This window comes from Biomphalaria glabrata, chromosome 3, assembly GCF_947242115.1.
Source record: "Biomphalaria glabrata chromosome 3, xgBioGlab47.1, whole genome shotgun sequence".
NCBI lineage: Eukaryota > Metazoa > Mollusca > Gastropoda > Planorbidae > Biomphalaria > Biomphalaria glabrata.
Window position 1 is genome coordinate 52132684 of NC_074713.1, and position 24980 is coordinate 52157663.

At 39.2% G+C, this 24980-nt stretch overlaps 1 protein-coding gene across 1 annotated transcript in view; it reads left to right on the forward strand.

Annotated features, from left to right (window-relative positions):
- LOC106057217 (vam6/Vps39-like protein) overlaps positions 1 to 16896 on the forward strand; it is a 58612-nt gene extending 41716 nt beyond the window's left edge. The window contains exons 25-26 of the mRNA XM_056022585.1: positions 14970 to 15061; positions 16037 to 16896. Of these exons, the coding sequence (XP_055878560.1) occupies positions 14970 to 15061; positions 16037 to 16112 (168 nt within the window). The 3' untranslated portion in view covers positions 16113 to 16896. The remainder of the gene's footprint in view (positions 1 to 14969; positions 15062 to 16036) is intronic.
- Positions 16897 to 24980: the final 8084 nt, after the last annotated feature.

The following is a 24980-nucleotide window of genomic DNA, read 5'->3' on the forward strand; positions in this document are numbered from 1 at the left end:
AGCGGTAAAGCGCTTGGCTTCCGAACCGGGGACAGGGGTTCGAATCCTGGTGAAGACTGGGATTTTTAATTTCGGGATCTTCGGGCGCATCTGAGTCCACCCAGCTCTAATGGGTACCTGACATTAGTTAGGGAAAAGTAAAAGCGGTTGGTCGTTGTGCTGGCCACATTACACCCTAGTTAACCGTAGGCCACAGAAACAGATGACCTTTACATCATCTGCCCTATAGACCAAAAGGTCTGAAAGGGGAACTTTACTTTTTTGTTCAAGACACTAAAGAACCCTATGTGTATTTAAACTGATGAATGCACCACGTTACCTGGCAACCAATATTCAAAACGTATTTCAATTGTAACGCTGTCTGCCAATAGTGTTTCATGACATCATTTTGTTTGGCTACGCTGCTTTCGGGGGTGGAACCCTCTCCCTTCACCTTGTTCCTCCCGCGCTACGTTTCTGATCGTTACTGATCTTTTGGTTGTGATGTGAGCACCACTGAAGTAGTTGAATACGAGGTAATGACCTTGACATTGTTCCGGCTTATTCCTGGTCATCACGCGAACAATCAATACAAAGTTCAGTTAGCTTAGAGGAGTCATAGCATGCAGTCATTCAGCATGATAGTGTAGTGGAGTCATGGCATGCAATCCGTCAGCACAGTAATTTAGTGGAGTCATAACATGCAGTCAGTCAGCATGGTAATTTAAGGGAGTCATAGCATGCAGTCAGTCAGCATGGTAATTTAATGGAGTCATAGCATGCAGTCAGTCAGCATGGTAGTTTAGTGGAGTCATTGCATGCAGTCCGACAGCATGTAAGTCATGTGGAGTCATAGTATTCGGCTCGATAGCAGGATAGTTTAGAGGAGTCACAGCATGCATTTTATCTGAGACTAACAACATGTAGCTTAGAGGATACTGACAACTCATCTGTGAAGTTTAGAGGAGTCAGGACGAGCAGTTACACTGTCTATAGTTACTCGTTAACGGAAGAGCAGTTTAGTGGCGTCATAACATGCAGTTCCTCTAGTCTAGAACAACAATATGGTTGGTTTATGGAATCATAACATGAAGTTCTATTATGATTCCTGTATGACTATGACAACTCCTAGATCTTGACTACAGCTGAATAAAAGCCTATCTTGCCTACATCTGAATACAAGCCTATATTGACTACAGCTAAATACAAGCCTATCTTGCCTTCAGCTGAATACAAGCCTATGTTGACTACAGCTGAATACAAGCCTATCTTGCCTACAGCTGAATACAAGCCGATCTTGACTACAGCTAAAGACAAGCCTATCTTGACTACAGCTAAAGACAAGCCGATCTTGACTACAGCTAAATACAAGCCGATCTTGACTACAGCTAAAGACAAGCCTATCTTGACTTTAGCTAAAGACAAGCTTATCTTGATTACAGCTAAATACAAGCCTATCTTGACTTTAGCTAAAGACAAGCCTATATTGACTACAGCTAAAGACAAGCCTATCTTGACTACAGCTAAAGACAAGCCTATCTTGATTACAGCTAAATGCAAGCCTATCTTGACTATAGCTAAAGACAAGCCTATATTGACTAGAGCTAAAGACAAGCCTATCTTGATTACAGCTAAATACATGCCTGTCTTGACTATAGCTAAAGACAAGCCTATATTGACTACAGCTGAACACAAGCCTAACTTGACTACAGCTGAACACAAGGCTTGTGTTTCATTAATCCAGCTAGATTGAAAGCAATGACCATAAAACTCGCACGGTTCTGATGAAGTTGCCGAATCTCCTCTGTGTCGTGTTTAGTAGAGGGCACAATTCAACAGTGGTGGCTATCAGTAATCTAGATATTTTATGACCTATCATTCATAGTGTCTGTCTGTCCGTGTCTATCAATATCTTATCCTATCAAATCTAATAAACTCGTATCTATCTATCTATCTATCTATCTATCTATCTGTCTGTCTATCTATCTATCTTCTATTTCTCACATTTTTTCTCGCTTTTCTACTTGATTTTTCCATATCTCTTACTCTCTTTTTGTCTGCCCATGTCTCTCTCGCTCTGTCTCTCTCTCTCTGTCTCTCTCGCTCTGTCTCTCTATCTCTCTCAATCGATGTCCTTTTTAAAATAATTTAAAAACAACACTAATTAATTTGAATGACAAAATGAGAAAAAAAAGTGACAGTAATAAATAAAATCAAATATTTTTTCCGCCTTAGAGGTTAACGTTAAGTCTATTACAAATACACACACACACACACACACTGACCTACATGAGGGGGACGAGCTATATTTAGAACAGTTGATTCAGCAAATCAGTTGTTGTTATGATACCTTCGGCTACTTTGCGTTACCTTTCCCTAAACACACACACACACACACAGTCATTCGTGGTCGTGCATGGGATGATGACACCAAGACCAAACATTGCGACCGCATGTCTTGCTAACGTTGGAACGCAACAGTAGAAAGCTACATAAAAAAAAACCCTGGGCCGTGTTTAGTCCTGTCTGGATTTTTCTTGTTATTTATACGATTAGAATCTAAGTTTATTTTGTTTTGTTTTTCAATGGAGGAAGACAGTAAAAGACATTTGGAAGGAATGAGTTTCTGAATTGTGAATGCCACCTGGCAACAAGATGGCGGTCACAAAGTTGATGGGGTAGCGCTCATGTAGACATATATATGTGTGAAAACTATGTTGATTGTGTGATGCTACTTATTGAGCAAAAACTAATGAGGTATATATAATATATATAAATCTATACCCTCACACGGGAATGGTGACTAAAGACTGAGTTTTGAGAACGGCTGCATTTTGACACACGTGGTGACTAATGAAGCTGTTTTGAGATCTTCTAGACATTGACACACGTGGTGACTAATGAAGTTGTTTTGAGAACTTCTAGACATTGACACACGTGGTGACTAATGAAAGTGTTTTGAGAACTGATGTACATTGACACACGTGGTGACTAATGAAGGTGTTTTGAGAATCGTTGTACATTGACTCACGTGGTGACTAATGAAGGTGTTTTGAGAATGTCTAGACATTGACACACGTGGTGACTAATGAATGTGTTTTGAGAACTGCTGTACATTGACACACGTGGTAACTAATGAAGGTGTTTTGAGAACTGCTGTTCATGATTCACGTGGTGACTAATGAAGGTGTTTTGAAAATGTCTAGACATTGACACACTATGTATCTAAAAACGGCGCCGTGAGAACTGCTGCACTTTGACACATGTGGTGACTAATGAAGGTGTTGTGAGAACTGCTGCACATTGACAAACGTGTTAACCACAGACTGAGCTGTGGATGTGACCTTATCACGGAACAATGTCGACTTAATCCTGGCCACATGTAACCAGACGATTTAGCCTCGCTTTGAAAGTGAAGAGTTGAAAACTCTAGACATTGAAATTTATTTCATTGATTCGTTTCCAAAAAAAAAATAAAAAAAAAATCTTTCAGCAGTGAAAATACAAATATGTTATTACCCAGCATGCCTCTCTAGGTCGAGCTTTATCAAATTTCCAATGTTGCGTCATCCTTCTAATTTGGTTATTGTTTTGGCTGGTGACATTTCTACCAGACCCTCAGCCATGAAGTTACAGTTCTGTGGAACTGTGGCCCGTAATTTTGTTAGGGCCTCCAGTAGTTGAAACGAGTATGTGTGAATTGAACGTTAACAGTGTAACGGAAATTGGATTACCTACACACAAATATACACACATTGTCTACACACATTTCTAGCCGATATTCAAACGCGTTCAGTGTGAATAGAATGTGTGGGACTTACTAGAGAACACTAGTGAAACAAATACAAGCTCAGTATCTAAAACACTGCACACAAAAGTAGTTGTCATGACTTTGTCCATAAAGTCTGTATATTTATGGTATATCTACATAGGCTGTCCTTAGCCCATTACGTAGAAAGATCTAATCTCTGTGTTTATATCACACTTGTGTGACTGGAACAATATAATAGACAAGGTATTAGTTTTGATTTTAATCAAACGTGAAGAGTTATATTCAGACCTGACCATGTATAGAACAGTTGAATGTAAAGCTTATTTGTTCCAATGACCAACGGTTGACCAGGGTGTCATCACAGTCTCGTGTTCTGTTCTTCATTACCCAAATAATTCCCCCCCCCCCCCCAGGTAGATCTTTTTTTTTGAATTTGGTGCAACTTAAGTCTGGGATTTAGACAACCTGCTTTGTTAAATCTTTATTTGTTTATTTATATTTTTTACAATTACTCTATCCAGCTTGCTAATTCGTGGACGTGGTTCTCCAAAATGGCTCTAACGATTTTCCTGGAAATTTGGCACTTGATGAATATCTTTGGGAAATTTGGTCACACTGGAAATAATACGACCGTCTGGTCTGCGCTCTGAACTGAAGTCTCGATTATCCCGGGTTCGAACCCCTCCCGACGTCATATGGGAGGTATGAGCTAGCATGTAATAATGTTCAATTCGGATGGAACATCCTAAACATGTAACAAATCAGTTGTCTACCGTCAGCTGCTAGTTGTGAGACAAATGCTCCAAGAGCTGAGCCGACTTGTCTGTGTATGTCTTGGCCACATCGTGGTGTAGTCAAGGGAGATCACTTTGATGTCACTCGACACAAGACAAGACAGTAAGCGCACTCAAAAAATACATACGTCTACTTCTAATCAGCTGATGGGTCACGAATCTCTGATTGGCTGGAATCGATGTCTGCGGGGACTGTGATTGAGGCATCCCATTGGCCAATCTCACTTGGGCTAGATTGAATTATCCGATTGGCTCATTCAGTTTTGAGTTCTCATTTCGTAACACAAATTTAACAAATTAGGAGACTAAATGTCTAGGTTTTTATGTTGGGTTGCTAAGTTTTCACGTAGATCGTTTTGCCCTAGATTGTAGGCCCATTAAAAAGTGGATATATTTTTAGATCTAGTTCACAGTTGAGCTATTTGTTTTGAGTGGTGGGAGTGGAATAAATGTAAAAACACAGAAGTACACTTTTAACAACTTGATAATTCCTTTTTTTTTTCTGATGGGAATTTACAGTATGGAGCATTTAATCAGGGGCGTAGCTAGGAATTTTCCATCGTTTGGGAGTCCGGGGGGCTTGACCTCTTTGGGAGACTGCATTTTGCTTATTACTTTATTTTATATGTAAAAAAACAACAACACTCATTTTGGGGCCCCCTGAAGTGGCGGCCTGGGGTAATTTTCTAATTCTCACCCCACCCTAGCTACGCCACTGCATTTAATGTTGCGTATATCTGAAAGTTTTTTGGACATATCTCTTGATATCCATACTCCATTGATCGCCGAGAACTCTCATCCCGAGGGGAATTGAACCAACTTATTGAATTAAATGGTTAGCTTGAGGCTCAACTTAGGATCTGATCACATCGCCATAGTCACTGGTCTTAGAAGTACTTAACACCTTGTCATAGACTGCCCATGTGATTAGTATATGATATGTAGTCGTACCTAACACCTTTTCATAGACTTCCCATGTGATTAGTCTATGATATGTAGTCGTACCTAACACCTTGTCATAGACTGCCCATGTGATTAGTCTATGATATGTAGTCGTACCTAACACCTTGTCCTAGACTGCCCATGTGATTAGTCTATGATATGTAGTCGTACCTAACACCTTGTCCTAGACTGCCCATGTGATTAGTCTATGATATGTAGTCGTACCTAAGACCTTGTCCTAGACTGCCCATGTGATTAGTCTATGATATGTAGTCGTACCTAACACCTTGTCATAGACTGCCCATGTGATTAGTCTATGATATGTAGTCGTACCTAACACCTTGTCATAGACTGCCCATGTGATTAGTCTATGATATGTAGTCGTACCTAACACCTTGTCCTAGACTGCCCATGTGATTAGTATATGATATGTAGTCGTACCTAACACCTTGTCATAGACTGCCCATGTGATTAGTCTATGATATGTAGTCGTACCTAAGACCTTGTCCTAGACTGCCCATGTGATTAGTCTATGATATGTAGTCGTACCTAACACCTTGTCATAGACTGCCCATGTCATTAGTCTATGATATGTAGTCGTACCTAACACCTTGTCCTAGACTGCCCATGTGATTAGTATATGATATGTAGTCGTACCTAACACCTTGTCATAGACTGCCCATGTGATTAGTCTATGATATGTAGTCGTACCTAAGACCTTGTCCTAGACTGCCCATGTGATTAGTCTATGATATGTAGTCGTACCTAACACCTTGTCCTAGACTGCCCATGTGATTAGTCTATGATATGTAGTCGTACCTAACACCTTGTCATAGACTGCCCATGTGATTAGTCTATGATATGTAGTCGTACCTAAGACCTTGTCCTAGACTGCCCATGTGATTAGTCTATGATATGTAGTCGTACCTAACACCTTGTCATAGACTGCCCATGTGATTAGTCTATGATATGTAGTCGTACCTAACACCTTGTCCTAGACTGCCCATGTGATTAGTCTATGATATGTAGTCGTACCTAACACCTTGTCATAGACTGCCCATGTGATTAGTCTATGATATGTAGTCGTACCTAACACCTTGTCCTAGACTGCCCATGTGATTAGTATATGATATGTAGTCGTACCTAACACCTTGTCATAGACTGCCCATGTGATTAGTCTATGATATGTAGTCGTACCTAACACCTTGTCCTAGACTGCCCATGTGATTAGTCTATGATATGTAGTCGTACCTAACACCTTGTCCTAGACTGCCCATGTGATTAGTCTATGATATGTAGTCGTACCTAACACCTTGTCATAGACTGCCCATGTGATTAGTCTATGATATGTAGTCGTACCTAAGACCTTGTCCTAGACTGCCCATGTGATTAGTCTATGATATGTAGTCGTACCTAACACCTTGTCATAGACTGCCCATGTGATTAGTCTATGATATGTAGTCGTACCTAACACCTTGTCCTAGACTGCCCATGTGATTAGTCTATGATATGTAGTCGTACCTAACACCTTGTCATAGACTGCCCATGTGATTAGTCTATGATATGTAGTCGTACCTAACACCTTGTCCTAGACTGCCCATGTGATTAGTATATGATATGTAGTCGTACCTAACACCTTGTCCTAGACTGCCCATGTGATTAGTCTATGATATGTAGTCGTACCTAACACCTTGTCATAGACTGCCCATGTCATTAGTCTATGATATGTAGTCGTACCTAACACCTTGTCCTAGACTGCCCATGTGATTAGTCTATGATATGTAGTCGTACCTAACACCTTGTCCTAGACTGCCCATGTGATTAGTCTATGATATGTAGTCGTACCTAACACCTTGTCCTAGACTGCCCATGTGATTAGTCTATGATATGTAGTCGTACCTAACACCTTGTCATAGACTGCCCATGTGATTAGTATATGATATGTAGTCGTACCTAACACCTTGTCATAGACTGCCCATGTGATTAGTCTATGATATGTAGTCGTACCTAACACCTTGTCCTAGACTGCCCATGTGATTAGTCTATGATATGTAGTCGTACCTAACACCTTGTCCTAGACTGCCCATGTGATTAGTCTATGATATGTAGTCGTACCTAACACCTTGTCCTAGACTGCCCATGTGATTAGTCTATGATATGTAGTCGTACCTAACACCTTGTCCTAGACTGCCCATGTGATTAGTCTATGATATGTAGTCGTACCTAACACCTTGTCATAGACTGCCCATGTGATTAGTATATGATATGTAGTCGTACCTAACACCTTGTCCTAGACTGCCCATGTGATTAGTATATGATATGTAGTCGTACCTAACACCTTGTCCTAGACTGCCCATGTGATTAGTATATGATATGTAGTCGTACCTAACACCTTGTCCTAGACTGCCCATGTGATTAGTCTATGATATGTAGTCGTAACTAACACCTTGTCCTAGACTGCCCATGTCATTAGTCTATGATATGTAGTCGTACCTAACACCTTGTCCTAGACTGCCCATGTGATTAGTCTATGATATGTAGTCGTACCTAACACCTTGTCCTAGACTGCCCATGTGATTAGTCTATGATATGTAGTCGTACCTAACACCTTGTCATAGACTGCCCATGTGATTAGTCTATGATATGTAGTCGTACCTAACACCTTGTCCTAGACTGCCCATGTGATTAGTCTATGATATGTAGTCGTACCTAACACCTTGTCATAGACTGCCCATGTGATTAGTCTATGATATGTAGTCGTACCTAACACCTTGTCATAGACTGCCCATGTGATTAGTCTATGATATGTAGTCGTACCTAACACCTTGTCCTAGACTGCCCATGTGATTAGTATATGATATGTAGTCGTACCTAACACCTTGTCCTAGACTGCCCATGTGATTAGTCTATGATATGTAGTCGTACCTAACACCTTGTCCTAGACTGCCCATGTGATTAGTATATGATATGTAGTCGTACCTAACACCTTGTCCTAGACTGCCCATGTGATTAGTCTATGATATGTAGTCGTACCTAACACCTTGTCCTAGACTGCCCATGTGATTAGTCTATGATATGTAGTCGTACCTAACACCTTGTCATAGACTGCCCATGTGATTAGTCTATGATATGTAGTCGTACCTAACACCTTGTCATAGACTGCCCATGTGATTAGTCTATGATATGTAGTCGTACCTAACACCTTGTCATAGACTGCCCATGTGATTAGTCTATGATATGTAGTCGTACCTAACACCTTGTCCTAGACTGCCCATGTGATTAGTCTATGATATGTAGTCGTAACTAACACCTTGTCCTAGACTGCCCATGTGATTAGTCTATGATATGTAGTCGTACCTAACACCTTGTCCTAGACTGCCCATGTGATTAGTCTATGATATGTAGTCGTACCTAACACCTTGTCATAGACTGCCCATGTGATTAGTATATGATATGTAGTCGTACCTAACACCTTGTCCTAGACTGCCCATGTGATTAGTATATGATATGTAGTCGTACCTAACACCTTGTCCTAGACTGCCCACGTGATTAGTATATGATATGTAGTCGTCAGCATCCTTGGGTTCTCTCTCCAGTGACTGTATCGATCAAAGAATGTCCGTTTTAGATTGTGTCGGCTAACTGGTTCTTCAAGGAAACCAGAAGAGATGAAGATGTCCTGCCTGCCAAACAATTTGTTTTAAAAGAAAAAAAAGTAATGCGATGTGTGACAAAAGTAAACACACAGACACACCAGTAGTCAGATACACGAAAACACACAGCCTACTCATCAAATTAAACACAAAAACACACAAAAACACACACATATACTTGCAAAAAACAGACTAAGGTAGAGGAATAGGCATCATAATCAATGCCAAGGTCATAAAACAATGATCGCTGATATTTTGTTGCAGTTTTTCACCAAACAACATGTTCACAGAAGAAAACGGAAAGTCTGCCGTCGTCTGCTGGAATCAATGGGCGTAATTAGCACGTGGCGAGCAAATAGTTTCCTTGGAAAACATCCCAAAAATTCTACACGCGCTGGGAAACGGGAAGAGAAGCCATGTTTGTAGTAGCAGACGTGCTCTGTGTTTGCCGAAGACTTGCTGTCTATTTGCACGTATTTAACTTGAGCTTATGCTCCCAATACGATCTCTCTGCGGCGTGACTCCCGTCAGGTTTACTTTTAGGGTTTAAAAAAAAAAAAGAAAAGTTTTTTTCCAATTGTATCTTCGTTTGAGTTTGTTAGATCAGTAGAACTATTTCACGTTGACAACAAACTCGAGATGCTTGTCAACAAAAACAAAAGTCCTTGCTTCTGGTCGAACCCTCGAGCTTTAGAGAGAAGGGAAAATGAGCGTTACGGATATCCAGGGAACGTTATTACAAAGCCTTCTATCACTCTGTCTGGTACAAATTTTGTACACGTTATTTCTCCCACCTCCCATTATAGGATCAAGTTGAAACTTTGCACTTCTTCCCTAGTGCTATTAGGGCATGGAATGGTTTGCCTGAGCTAGCCAGGAAAACCAGTGACTTGGCAGAATTTAAGTCATTGGTTAATATGCATGACTAGATGCATGACGCGTAGGACGTAATCATCTTCTTTTTTTTGAAGTAACGTCTGTATTATATAAGATAAGATAAGATTCATTGTCCCCAACAAAACATCTGTTGATTAATTAATTATTGATAATTAAACAATTTTACTTGATATAGAAAAAGGGGGAAATAAATCTTACAGTTTCGAGGCATTTGGTTGTAAATGTACAGTTCTTTGCCTTATATAGGCTTTTTAAAAGTATTTTTTGTTTATTTTGCTTGTTTTTTTAAGTTGCAAATCTCCGTGCTACCCTAAGACCTAGATGCAGATATTTAAACATGAAAAATATAGTTATTATTGCTTAAACAAAAATACCCCATCTCCTTTTTTATTCTTTCCGCCATAAGACCTTGGCTACATCAGGTTACCAGGCATCCAGCAAACGGAAGACATGTCTGCCTTGTAAGGGACGTTATTCTTCGTCCGGCAGGCATTGGCCGAAAGTGTGAAAATGTCCTGCTGTCACGCTGTTGTTTGCTGCTATGGCCTAGAGCCTAGAGTCCTGTATTAGAAGTAAAACCCTGGTATCTTCTGGTTTAAAAAAAAAAAAAAAAAAAACGCATTAATTTCTTAATTACAGATTATTTTTTATAACCTCCTTAACGAATAAGTTCCTAAAGATCTTTGAGTTTTTTTTTTGTTTGTTTGTTTTTTTTTTTGCAATTCCGGGCATAATGCTGACTTTAAAAGAGTCTATCCACTCGAGAACAGTCGTTATAGAATGCCTGAACACTGACCTGCAACGTCACAACCTGTAGGCAGTGGAGACCAATATCTCAGGTTGCGACGTCGGAGGTCAGTGTTGAGGCCTGCTATAGCGAATAGTCTCGGATGAACGCTCAGTTGACAGAAAGAGAGGGAGAGACTGTCCAGGTAGTTTTCCCACTCTTAATACAATCATAAGAAAAAGGGCACGGAATTACTTGGCGCTAATAATAAACGTATGAATAGTTTGACTTAGAAATAGAATGTACTTAATACTGTAGGTGTACAGCCCTTGATTTACTGACATATTCCAGAAAATAAATTGAAAGCCTAGTTTTTAAGGACTGCTTTTGTTGTCCTTTTTTTTATAAGCTTTGTCCTCTCCTTTTTGTCCTTCTGTGTGTGTGCGCATTTGTCTGGTAACCCCCGCGGCTCCATCCTCCCAGTCATTGATTAGTTTTGAGTCTATTTCAAAGCTGCATCTTGATTCTGTTTCAATGCTGCATCTATCTTCCGACGATCAATAGTGCCAGATCAGCAATCATTGATTTATTATCTGCACACATGTGACTGGCACAATGGCGGCACACCACACACACATCTGTCACTGTGTTGTCTGAACTTTTGTCACAACACACACCCAGGTGGCCAGTGTCTGAGGGATGTTTTTAAATGTTGAAGGGACTCAACCTCGGGCCCCAAACACATCTTATTATTATTGTACTTATATTTCCTCCCTTAGACTTGCTATGAGTCTCTTGTTGATATGTAATTCTTGTGCTATTCAAATGACTCCATCTAAAATGTAACTTGGTTGTGGGTGACAAAATTAACTATACACTACGGTCTCCGCTATGATGTAAGGAACATTTATGGCACGTTTTAGCAAGATTGGTCAAACGGTTTTTGATTTCTTTGCGGGGCATACATGCATACATACATACGCCTTACTTTCTGCTTTATAGAAGAGTTGACAAACTGGTGCACTGACAACTTTCTAGAACTGAATGTCACAAAAACTAAAGAACTTTTACTAGGTTTGAGAAAAAAAAAATGATACACGAACTGCAGATAAACACTATATTGATAAAACAAGTACATACATATACATATCTAGGCGTCATCATTGATAACAAGCTTTCATGGGAAGACCACCTTGGAATTCTGACAAAGAAAACTGCCCAGCGAGTTGTTTTTTCTATACCTACTCAATAGCTTTAAATGAGAAGATCCTCGATAATGTTTAGGGCGCGACTATGCAAAATCTTCTAACATACGGAATAGCTTGTTGGCAAGGCAACGCTTCATCTAAATATCATAGAAAGGGCATCAAATATCACACGCACAACATTACCATATTTAAACATTTAAAGGCACTTTTTTTAACAAAAATGTCTCGGAGAAATCTTGGAAGACAACGACCATCCTCTCCATCATGACTACGTGAAGTCGTCGGGAAGTGGGCGACTACTGTGAATGAAGACAAGAACAGAGCGGTACAAAAACTCGTTCGTTCCTTACTCGGTCAGACTCTATCAACGCCACTCGTTGATCAGGAAACATGCCTGTGTGTAGTCGCTGAATGAACTCTTTATGTTGTGTCTGTTCTATTTATGTGTATTTTTCTGTTGTGTTCTATTTATATGAGAAAAGAGTCCTTGTAATCACAACACATTTTCATAAGGATCAATAGAGCAGTCTTAGTCTTAATCATATACATTAGATATATAAAACATCAATACTGCAGGAACAAGCCCCCCCCCCTCCTTTTACATATAAAACATAAGTAATTACCACTAAATGATTAACCAATTGGTTATTTTTTAACATTGATTCCCACCAAGAATAATTATGTGAAATTTCAACTCGTTCTGACAATGGGAAGTGGGAGAAAAAACGTGTTCAAAATGTAATAAGGGGCATAGCTCCACATATACAGCTAAATCTTAGAGAAAAAAAAGAAAAATAGTACGAAAATTGTACCAGACAGCCAAAGCGACAGAGTAAGTTGATAAAAGCTTTATAAAAAGTGTTGGTATGTAGCTGTTGGCCTCCTTCAGTCGTAGAACGACTATGGTTCATCTCGCACACTTTTTCACGTGGCTGTGGAGCCCTATTTTGGAGAGACATTCCCGTCCACAAATAGCGCAGATTAAGGTAGCTTCCTCTTCAGTGGTAGAGGAGCTGGCCATTTTTCGCATTGTACGTTTTTCTTCCAGACCTGAGGCTCATGTTTTTTCGCTGTCCATAGCTTTCTTGGTCGCTGTCTCTCTCCATCTGGTGCGGTCTAGAGCTATGTCTTCCCAATGGTCAGTATTGATGTTCACTGATTTGAGGTCCCGTTTTAGTACATCTATGTAACGGAGGTGGGGGCGACCATTTTTTCTTGTGCCAGTCGCGAGTTGACCGTCGATGATGACTTTCGGGATGCGATTGTCCTCCATCCGGCGAACATGTCCAAGCCAGCGCTAGCGGCGTTGTCTGAGGACTGTAAAGATGCTGGGAAAACCTGTTCGCGCAAGGATCTCAGTATTGCACACTTCGCTTTTTCTTTCCATTTGATTTTCAAGATCCTACGCAAATGGAATGAGTTTAGTTTTCTCTCTTGCTTTGCGTAGGTGGTCCATGATTCACTGTAATACAGTATGTGTACTCATAACGCATGCCTTGTAGACTTCTATTTTGGTCACTGTAGTGAGCTTCTGGTTTTCCCAAACTCTTGACCTGAGTCTAGCGAAGGTCGAGGCAGCCTTCCCTATGCGTTTTTTTTAATCTCCTCTTCTAGAGACATTACCTATAAAATGCTTCCAATGGCATGCGTCTCAAATAGCCTCTGACAACCAATTGAACTACTGGCCTTCACGTGTGGTTCAGATACTGAGCCTGGCGGAACCGTTACCACAGACAGGAGAAGGGGCAAAGGCGACCAACTGGCGCCTAAACCAGTAAGCCATGGTTAGCTACCCATCTAGGAGAAGGAAAACTCTGAATCCAAACCTCCGTTGGTATATAATGTCAATTCAATACTTGTATCTTTTTTCCTTTATCCATTGTTCCCTTTTGGGATCTCTTGTGTTCTCTTGATTTCTTTCGTTCCCTCTTGTTCCTCCTGTTCCCTCTAGATTTCTTTTGTTCTTTTATGTTTTCTTTTGTTCCCTCTCGTGCACTAGCCTTCCTCCTTGTTCCCTTTTATTCTCTCCTGCTTTTTCCCCTATCGTCGTAATTTCGTATTGTTTAACAGCTATTGAGTTTACCGGTGTTGGGGGTTGGGGGGGGGGGGTAATACTGACCACTGGGCTCCACGTCTCGGCTCTTTTGGCCAGCTCCACTACTTTTGTGTACACTGACCTAACTCTTCTTGTCACGCTTCAGTCCACACAGATCAGTTTTCTTCTCCATTTTGTCTCCACTTTGACTTTATTCACAATATCCTCCCTTTTTTTTCTTTCTTTCTATCTCCATATCTTAAAGGGTGGAGCTTGTGACTGTCCATCAAAATGTTATGATAGATTATATTATACCGCACAAGTCGGTGGTGTGGCCGTCGTTAAAGGCGTATCAAAGCACCTGGGTATCAAGTTACACCTCCGCTCATATAGTTAGCACATAAAAGACTGCAATAATATTTCCTTGCCCCCCCCCCCCCCACCTTCAACCACGCCTCTGGGTGTGATAAGCGCATAACACGGAAATGTTGTATCTAAAGTGTTTCCATTTACTGGGCACTGCACAGTTCAACGCTAGCTTCACCTGATACCTTACTAGCGTTTCTCAAACTGTGTGCGGCGCCCCCTCTTCGTAGGGGATCATAAATTTAAAAAAAACACGTGCTAACCCTATAATCTAGCCCTAAACTAACCACTAACATTTTGAAATCACTGACCTATAATCTAGCTCCAAACTAACCACTTCAAATCGCTGAACTCTTTCTCTATGTAACACTTGTCCTTTAATTATAATTATCAGGTTGTCCTGGATTAATTTTAGCCATAGAAGTGCCACGTTCCCTCTGAGTCTTACACGAATATTAGGGATGAAGTGTGAGCTACCGAATGGAAATAACATTCTCATAAACATCGAATTGGTGTTTAAGTTGCGCTGAGTGACGCGCTATGTGTTTAGTTCTAAGTCACGTGACTGTTTCCTTTTTTTTTTTTCTCTCCTTCAGGTGACAGAACACTTGATCCACAAACAATCTGTCAAAATCATCGTGACAGAGGAGGACATGTGCCGGTCCTGTAAGAGGCGCATAGGACAAAGGTGAGACACTGCTTTGTATATTTGCCAAAAGTCCTCTGCAATAATTGGACCTGCCTTATGTAGTCTCTCTTCGTCTCCATCTTATATCTTGTGTCTCAATACCTTATCTTTATACTGTATCTACGTAATGGGCATCTTATAGTTCTATCTCTATACTTTATCCTCACACTCGGTCTGTTTTTTCCTCTTTGTTCCTTATCTCTAGATTTCACCTAGTAAGAAATGCTAAAGCTGGATTTAAAAAGAGACCTCGGCTCGTTTTTTAAATATGCCTTGTAAAAAAAGAAAAGAAGAAGAACAAGGAAGTTTTAGTTACAAACTCGTAGCGGACCTTGCGGGTCAGTTGTGCTTATATACAAACTCACCTAAATCACTTTCACCAAAGTGGTTACCAATCGACCAGTAACAGACTTTGTCGGAGCAAAATCTGTCATCTGTTTTTATGATCCTTTTTCGGTTGCATTTTCCCTTGACATACAGGTGTAAATGTATGTAATTTGTATAAATTATGTATTCATATCTCTAAATATTAAAGCGCATGTAACAGAAACTTAACAAACCTGTTTGGGTGTTGCTCGTTTGATATAATCTCGAGCCCATAGTGTTGTAAAGTAAATAAAGATTCCTTTCTTCAACATGTTTTGAAAATAGTTTTTATGTATTGGCATAAATACTTAAATAAAAGTCACTCTTTAGGTACTTTCTTAGTATTAGTAACCGTTACAACAAATTTGAGCACCTTATATATATATATAGATATATAGATATATAGATAGATAGATAGATAGACAGATAGACAGACAGACAGACAGATAGATAGATAGATATCACGATTGCTTAAAAGTGTTGCTATTACATTTGGTTCAAGTAAATAAATAAATATGTGTATTACTCTACACTACACATACTCTATTATTGATGACAAGCTAGAAAGTTAATACAAGCGTTCAATAGAGTTTCTGTTGTTCTCCCCAGCGTCTTTTGCCGTTACTCCAATGGTCACTTGGTCCACTACTCCTGCTACACTAAGGACTTGACCAGTAAGAACTGACCTCTCAGAGAGTCCCTCATTGGCCATAGCGTGTTTGCAGATCAAGAAAGTGTTGACCAGTATGCAGCATCGTGTCCAGCATCTGTCCACTCTGTCCTCTCTAGTCTTTCATCTGATGGCAGTGTAGAAAGCCACAAAGTATTTGTACAGAAGTCACATTCAAATGAATTGTTCAATGTCCACTAAATGGGAAGTTCTGCGAGATTTGGCGCCTAGTCTTCAAAACTATGGAGCTGGTCACAATGTACTTATTTCTTCATTGATTATAATTATTATTGTTTAAAAAAAAACAACATATTTTAATTTGTAGGATTTTTTTTCTTTTTTTAAATCTTTTTTTTGTTCTCTTACAAATGTATTACTAATAGCTAAGACATATGTTTTGTGGTAGTATTAGCTGCAGGACTGTGCTGTCATCCTTACCGTCTAGAGTACTCTAGAGTCTAGGTGTACATGCACAGGTATTTATAATAGCTTGTATACACAAATAAATAGTTCTTTCAAGTCTAGAATTAGTAGAATGATATTTTCTGCTTTGGAGCCACTAAACTTGCTTGACTAGAACCAGTGATGCGTAACATTTTCTTGTCCTGAGACGAAATCAATTTACAGCACTGGCCGTATCACATAAACAACAGGGGGAAAAAAATAATCTATTAGAACCAAACGTCTATGGCAGAAGTTAAGAGGGTCCGATATCACCGCTTCGCGGGCTTAAAAGGCCCGTGGGCGTAGTTTGAAACGTAGGGCATCACTAGACCATATTCATTCCTGAAAAAAAGAACAAGTCCAATGGAAGCAAACGTCTATCGCGGGCGGAAATGGCCCGTGGATGGTAGTTAGAGTATCACTAGATCATATTTAGTCCTGACTTACAGCAAAGCTATAACTTAAGTCCTCTTACAATGCTTGTGAGTAGCTCTGGCTGTGGACATGACAGTGTAGGTGTAGATTGGTGTATCAATGATCTTGCCTTGTCTGCAGCTGAAGTCATATGTGTTTGGAGACATTGTACATTCCTGCACATTGAGCAACCAGAAACAAAAAAGCTTCTGAAAGTGTGTGTGTGTGTGTGTTTATTTTGTTTTCGTCGTTTTTTTTTTTTTAGTAGTACTTCATGTATTTAGATTTAGTTTGCCTAGATTGCTGCTATTCTGGGGGTGTGCTTGTTTTAATAACAGTTAGTGTCGCTGTTTTGTATGTTTATGCTGAATGTAATACATTTCTGTTGGTATTTAGGGATGAGATAGTTATGTCCCTTTATTTCTACTCTCAGGGCACGAAAGGTAAACATTCTGCACGAGATTTTAACTATGTACACAATTTATTTTAATTTAGATGACTTTTTAAGAGTGCTTTCATTGTTTCATATTTCATTTGGCCTTTTCGTTGTTTCTATTTGAACATTTTTTTCTTTGATGCTCTTCAGTTACCAACTCTTCCCATCTTTTGATACTGATATATTGATTTCGCTTGCTCACACACGTGTTTCAAATGAATGGACATTTGTGCAGATAATTCTTGCAATTGTTCAAGCTTTCCCTACCTCTCGTCTGACGCCATATCCACCTTCCTTCTGTATTTCTAGATCTATATCAAGTCTGCGTGCTTGGCCTTCCCGTGCTTGGCCTTCGTATGCATCTGAATAGGAGGTTTTGTAGCTTTCTTTACAACATAGAAACTCGCGTCTGCTAACATGTTTTGTTTTTTTTTTCTCTGTCATGTGATATCTTTATTTAGATATATTTATTTTCTTAACAAATCTTAATATAATCATTATTGTCATCATAATTGTTATGCTCAATATATTTTGTCTAACTTTAAACAAATGTTTTTGTTGTGTACAAAATGAGAATGTGCTAGAAAAAAAGAAGCCATTGTCTACTATACAACTAGTTTGTTTTCTTTGATAGTTTTACATTTGGTTCAAAATTGTTTATGGGTACATTGAGGAGAGCATGTTTCCATTCTGACATCTGTATTACAGTTACATCATCGTGTAACAGTTACATCATCGTGTAGCAGTTACATCATCGTGTAACAGTTACATCATCGTGTAACAGTTACATCATCGTGTAGCAGTTACATCATCGTGTAACAGTTACATCATCGTGTAGCAGTTACATCATCGTGTAACAGTTACATCATCGTGTAACAGTTACATCATCGTGTAGCAGTTACATCATCGTGTAACAGTTACATCATCGTGTAACAATTATGTAATTATGTAACAATTACATCATCGTGTGACAGTTATGTAATCATGTAACAATTACATCATCATGTAACTGTTGCATCATCATGTAACAGTTACATCATCGTGTAACAGTTATGTAATCGTGTTACAGTTACATCATCATGTATCAGTTACATTATCGTGTATCAGTTAAATCATCATGTAACAGTTAAATCTTTGTGTAACAGTGACATCATCTTGTACCATTCTGTTCAGTATAAGATGAGGAGCTGACTATTGGCTTGGTGTGTATCTAATGACTAGATGTAAGGTTCATCTAATGTATAGTTCATTCATAAATCTGACTTTGAAGATGGCCATATGTAACCTTGCTTGAATTAAGTTTTTGTCTAAGGGGAATGTAAGGAAGTAACGATAATATTTTAGCAATAAGACATTTGTCTCTGTTTAAAAAGACAACACTTCTTGCATCAGTTGCTTATTATTAAACAAATTTTAAGTGTTCATTTCTGGTTCTGGAAAAAAAAAAAGGTTTCTGCTCAGCCCTTTCTCTTTCCCTTGAAGTAATCAGCAACATCCCCAAAGTAAGATGACCCACTCATTTCTGGTGGACAGAAAATCTCACTTGAAATGTATTTTTTTGTTTCTTTATAGAAATATAGAAATCTTAAGATCACATTTTTTAAACTGTAATATGTTTTAACTCTCTGAATGTCTCACCACGTAAAGGCAATGCACTTCTGAGACTAGCGGCTTACTGTAACTATAAAGCTTTTTTTTTTACTTGTTATGTAATAATACAAGCAAAGCCTTAGGATAAACACATTTTAAAAAATTGGCAACAGGCATATAAATCTACAGCCCTAAGCTGTTGAATGCAAAGCTTTAGGTAGTAACAAGAAAAATAACTTGATTGCTTATTGTTACTGTTGGCGAAAGCAATATAACACTATATATCACTCACCATGTTGTCGTGATTGGCACGAAGGTTTAGTGTAGAACAGTGATGCCCAACCTAATTCGACCCACGGGCCATTTAATTTTCCAACACTCGTTTCGCGGGCCACATGAGCGAAAAGTTACAAAAGCGAAATGAAATTATTCTGAAACTATTTTGGTAGAAACATGTGGATTTAATACCTAATGAATAGGTTATTTGACAATTATATTTTTTTACGCGCCAGAAAATAGCTTCATTTCTCTACTTAAAATGTCTGCAACAGTGTAGGTAGCTTTACCAACAACTCATTTTCCTGTCTCTTTTTGGTAAATCTTCCCATGGATCCTCCATCCTCTAGACGTAGTTTAACAATCTTTTATTCGCAACTCAAACCAAGAATGCCGCCATATTTATTTTATAATGTGTTTTTATGTTGTTTTATTAGAGAGCCAACTTTTTTTGTAAAATAAATATGTTGGCTTATCACCATGTTCAACAAAAAAGATATTTTCACTTTTCCTGGTAGATTCTCCATTCAGAGTCCCATTTCATAACACACAAATATTAAAGATCACGGTACTAATCCATCATAGAAAAAGTGAGGGCCCAAACGTAGGTCAAGATACATTTTTTCGACCTTTTGTATTTGTTTGGAAGGGGAATTTCTACACTTTGTGGCGACGTTACGGCGGGCCGGATGGAACCACTTCGCGGGCCGAACCTGGCCCGCGGGCTGTATTTTGGGCATCACTGGTGTATAATATGTGTTCTTTCGTGCTGGACACATCGCAGTATGTCGCCCTATTAACACGAAGGTTTGATATAGACTATCGTTTTGAGTCTTTAGTTGGTGACAACTAAATAACAATCATTGTATTTATGTAGCGCCGGTTAACAAACATCTATGTAGGCTCGAGGTGGTGTGAGAACAGACAAAAAATAAGTTAAAATGGCCAACAAATTGAAATAGTTTTTGAACAGGTAGGTCTACTTCTTCTTGAACATCCTGAATCTAGTGGGTTGTTTTTTTTTTTTAAAGTTGAATCTGGGACGATTTCCAAACCTCTGGTCCATGTACACACAATTTAACAGTAAAATAAAAATCTTAGTCGCCTTTGATAAATACAAAAGCAACGGAACAATTCTATTTCTCCATTGTTGAAGAATATTTTTTTTCAAGTGTTTGTGACGTAAGCATTTGTACTACACCAATGCAACTCCACGCATGGTGTTGGCTAGATCTAGAGTGAATTCAACAAGTGAGTTGAAGCGTGAACACATGCACGCAGGGAGGCTACAAGTTTGTTTGGCGCTGTTCTAGAACTTAAATATTGTGGGTCTAAGAATAAATGATCTGAAATGTTGAACGTTAATACTCCAAGAGACTACACTGGATGTGAACTCGGTAGCAGAACAAAACTTCTGGGGAAAATAAAAGTGTAGTGATATGTTTTATCATGTTACCAGTTACATCAGAGGCGGCCCTAGCAGAGAGCGGGGCCCTGGGCGAGTGTCATATGATGGCCACGAATATTTGTACGATGGACGGACAGTGACGAAAGATTCTCTTTATTTCGGGGCCCCATAATGCGCGGGCCCTTGGGCGGTTACCCCACTCGCCTCATCCTAAGGCCGCTTCTGAGTTACATGAAATTTGTAAAAGAAAAAGGCGGGGAAAAAAAGGGGGTGGGGATTGCACTTATGTTTTTCTAGGTAGGTTGTAATTAGTTGTAAAACGCATGTGGGATTATTTGGAAAAGGTCCTTTTTTTTAATGAGTATGTTTACATCTTTTATCATCTACTGGCCAGTGCCCGCGTGAAAAAACATATAGCGCAAGAATACAGGCCTACCTCAATCAAAACAACACAAACCCAGAAGTGTTTGGTATCATCACATTGTAATTTACTTTTTTATTCTTTTCATTAAAAGAAAACACTAATGAGCTGAATTATTTATTTTTCTCGTAATTTTTGTTTTGTTTTGCTATCTTTTCGCCCCGCAACGCCCCCCCCTTTTTTTCCCCCTATTTCAATCATTAATTTTTTCTCCTCTTCGGGACGAGTGAGTCTAGGTTCGCGCATCACCTCCCCTACATCATTAGTTTCAAATAATTTCAGAATTCTGGTTGTTTTTTTTAAACTCAAATACATTGTGAATGGTTTTATTGCGTATGCATCTATTCGCTTCCGTTAATCTACATTGCCTTTCATGAAAGTCTGTTTGATATAAATGTTTACACCACAACATGTCTGATTTGACGTTGTGATTAGACCACTTGACAATTATGTGTTGGGAATGAGACATGGCGCGCGTTGATATGTTTTTATTTTACTGACAAGAAGAGTTCCAAGGCAACATCCCCCACCATGCGTCAGTGACGCCGTCAAATTGAATGAAAGTTGTTTTGTAGATTGATGTGCAATATGTCCAAAAGAAAAAAAAAGTATTGTTTGCAATCATTGTATGTATTGTGCTTTAATATGTTATACGTTACGTGCATTTAGTGTATACAATTATGTCAATAATCATTTTAAGCATAAATTATCATGTCAATTTACATAACGTAATGTCAATGCGCTTTTAAATACATTTTTACACATGAAACAGGAACATTCATATCAATGGATTACATCGTAGTAGAAGTGACAAGATTTCTATAGGTCAGTGTCTCATTATGACTACATCAGAACAATTTTTTAACCATGAAATATTGTAGAAGTCAGATTTAGGTGAGTGGTCGTGTGGTAGGCACTTCAGACTGTCTTCAGATGGTCCCTTCCTTCCCCTGTCGTACTGCAGGAGGTTTAGACCAGGACGCAATAATCTTCATTCCCTTCAAAGTTATGTCCGACACTTAAAAATAAAACATTTGCCTAGTCGTGATGTGTCCGATTCTGCATAAATATCACTTTTATGTAAGTTTGAACTATATATGTATCACATAAAACTCATGTTTTGTTTACGCTAAATATTTTCTTGTTATATTGATGAACAAGTGATCCAGAAATCAGAATAAATTGTTTTGTAATACCGCACTGTGTGTTTCATTATGTTGTCATTGACTTGGTGTTTGCTTTCTACCACTAACAAAAAAAAAGTCTGTAATGTATACTATACAAAGCATGTATTCCTCTTAATGTTTCCATTTATAATTATAGAATTTTATAGAAAGATGACGCTTACTATAAGCTATCCCGACAAGACCAACGTCTAATCTTTCGACTCAGGACCGGGCACAACAGAATGCGACAACACATGTACCGGAAGCTCAAAATTGGAGCCAGTGAAATCTGCTCATGTGGAGTATCACCAGAGAATGCCGACCACGTCCTCCAAAACTGCTCTCTTTACCAAGAGGCCCGTATAGGACATTGGCCCCAAATCACCCAAATAGAAAGAAAACTATATGGAGAGCTCCCTGATTTGGAAACCACTGCGCAGTTCATCTCATGTATTGGTCTAGTCATCTGAACACTCCAACATAACAATGAGAACGAAGAAGAAGAAGAATTTTATCTTTTTTTTTTTTTTTGTTAGTGGTAGAAAGCTTTGTATTTGAGATTTTAAACAGAGGCTTTGTAAAGTCTAATCAGACAAGATTTATTTGATTGCACACTCCTAGGGTATATCTAACTAAATTACTGTTTACTAACAGCAACAGAAAACCTCTATATCATCTGACCCATAGATCTTAAGGTCTGAGAGGGGGGGGGGGGTACCTTACTTTACAGTGCCCGCCTGTCTCTAATATGCACCTGACATTAGTTGGGTATGTCTTTGTATTAGCCACATAACACCCTCGTTCATCGTATAACCACGGACGTGAAATGGACAACACCAACTCCGTGACCTGTACGTCTCAAAGAGAAGAAAAAGTCTTGTAAGTGTAGTGAGTGTCTCATTGACGACATTTGAACTGCCACTTCCCCTGCTGAAGTTACTTCAAAACACATAGCATTGTTACATTTTGACACATGTGTACTTTTGTTGACGTACTCTTCGTCAGATGTCACAAAATATGTAGGTCACACTGGGGTCTGCGAAGTCGCATGATGTAATGCACTAGATCTTTTAATTTTCGGACTCAAGAATTCGCTGCAGTTGGACTGAAGAAGCCAACGTATTTTAAACCAACATTGGTATGGAATGGTCGTCAAGCTTAACCTTAGGCATACTATTCTCTAGATTTGTATTTTTTTTTTACGCTAGTCGATCGCAATTACATTATGACCAAAAACATCATGATGTATCGAGACTAAGTTTTCGTTTTGGATACAATATGATAGAAATAATATTCGTACTTACATTTTGAAGGGAGAGGTTGATCTGGATTTTAAACAGTAATAATAATATGCTCATTTTCACCACTTTCCATGTTCCAGGGAAGTAAAAAAAAATATTTTAAAGTTCGCTTTCAGACCTTGCGCTCTGTAGGGCAGATGAAGTAAAGGTCATCTGTTTTGTGGCCCACGGTTAACGAGGGTGTCATGTGGTCAGCACAACGACCAACCGCCTTTACTTTTCCCCAACTCATGCCAGGTACTCATGAGAGCTGGATGAACTCAGAGGCGCGAAATTAAAAATCCCAGTCAAGTCAAGCGCTTTACTGCTCAGCCACCTTCAAGGGAAGTATTATCAGAAAACACGTTGTGCCTTGATTTCTTCTGACCTCTGTCAACTAACGAAAACTTGATGGCCATATCACAAGGTCCTCAGGACCCCAAACAACTTTGTATTGAAAAGTACCAGGGAAATGAAGAAGAGGCAGGGAAATGAAGGAGAGGCAGGAAAATGAAGAAGAGGCAGGGAAATGAAGAAGAGGCAGGGAAATGAAGAAGAGGCAGGAAAATGAAGAAGAGGCAGGAAAATGAAGAAGAGGCAGGGAAATGAAGAAGAGGCAGGAAAATGAAGAAGAGGCAGGAAAATGAAGAAGAGGCAGGGAAATGAAGAAGAGGCAGGAAAATGAAGAAGAGGCAGGGAAATGAAGAAGAGGCAGGAAAATGAAGAAGAGGCAGGAAAATGAAGAAGAGGCAGGAAAATGAAGAAGAGGCAGGAAAATGAAGAAGAGGCAGGAAAATGAAGAAGAGGCAGGAAAATGAAGAAGAGGCAGGGAAATGAAGAAGAGGCAGGAAAATGAAGAAGAGGCAGGGAAATGAAGAAGAGGCAGGGAAATGAAGAAGAGGCAGAAAGAGAAAACTATGGGAGATACGATCAAAGAATGGACGGGCCTCTCCTTGGAAGAGATTTTTTATTCAAGTCTCAAAAGACACAGAGGAATGAAGAAAGGCGGTCGACAGATCATGTGTTGTGTCCCAACGGTTCAACGGACTAAAGGCTAGTTTGAATTGGTGAATTCTAGTCTAGTCATTGCGTTTTCTTTTTCTCGATAGCCAAAATCAACACTAAGCACGTGAGTTCATGGGCGTAGCCAGTATTTTTTTCGGGGGGGGGGGGTATATATATATATATATATATATATATATATATATATATATATATATATATATTGGGAAGGGGGGGTGAACCCCAATGGAACCCCCCCCCCCGCCCGGCAAGGCCCATGCATGAGTTAACTATTTTGTTTTAATTGTTTTTCTTTTTTTGTAACTGATGAAGGCCTCATGTCCCAAACGTCAAATGTTTCTACATATGTGACCATTGTATTTTTCTTCGAGCAAACGAACTCAGCAGTATAAATGATCCAAGTACATTGAATGTAATCGTGGTGC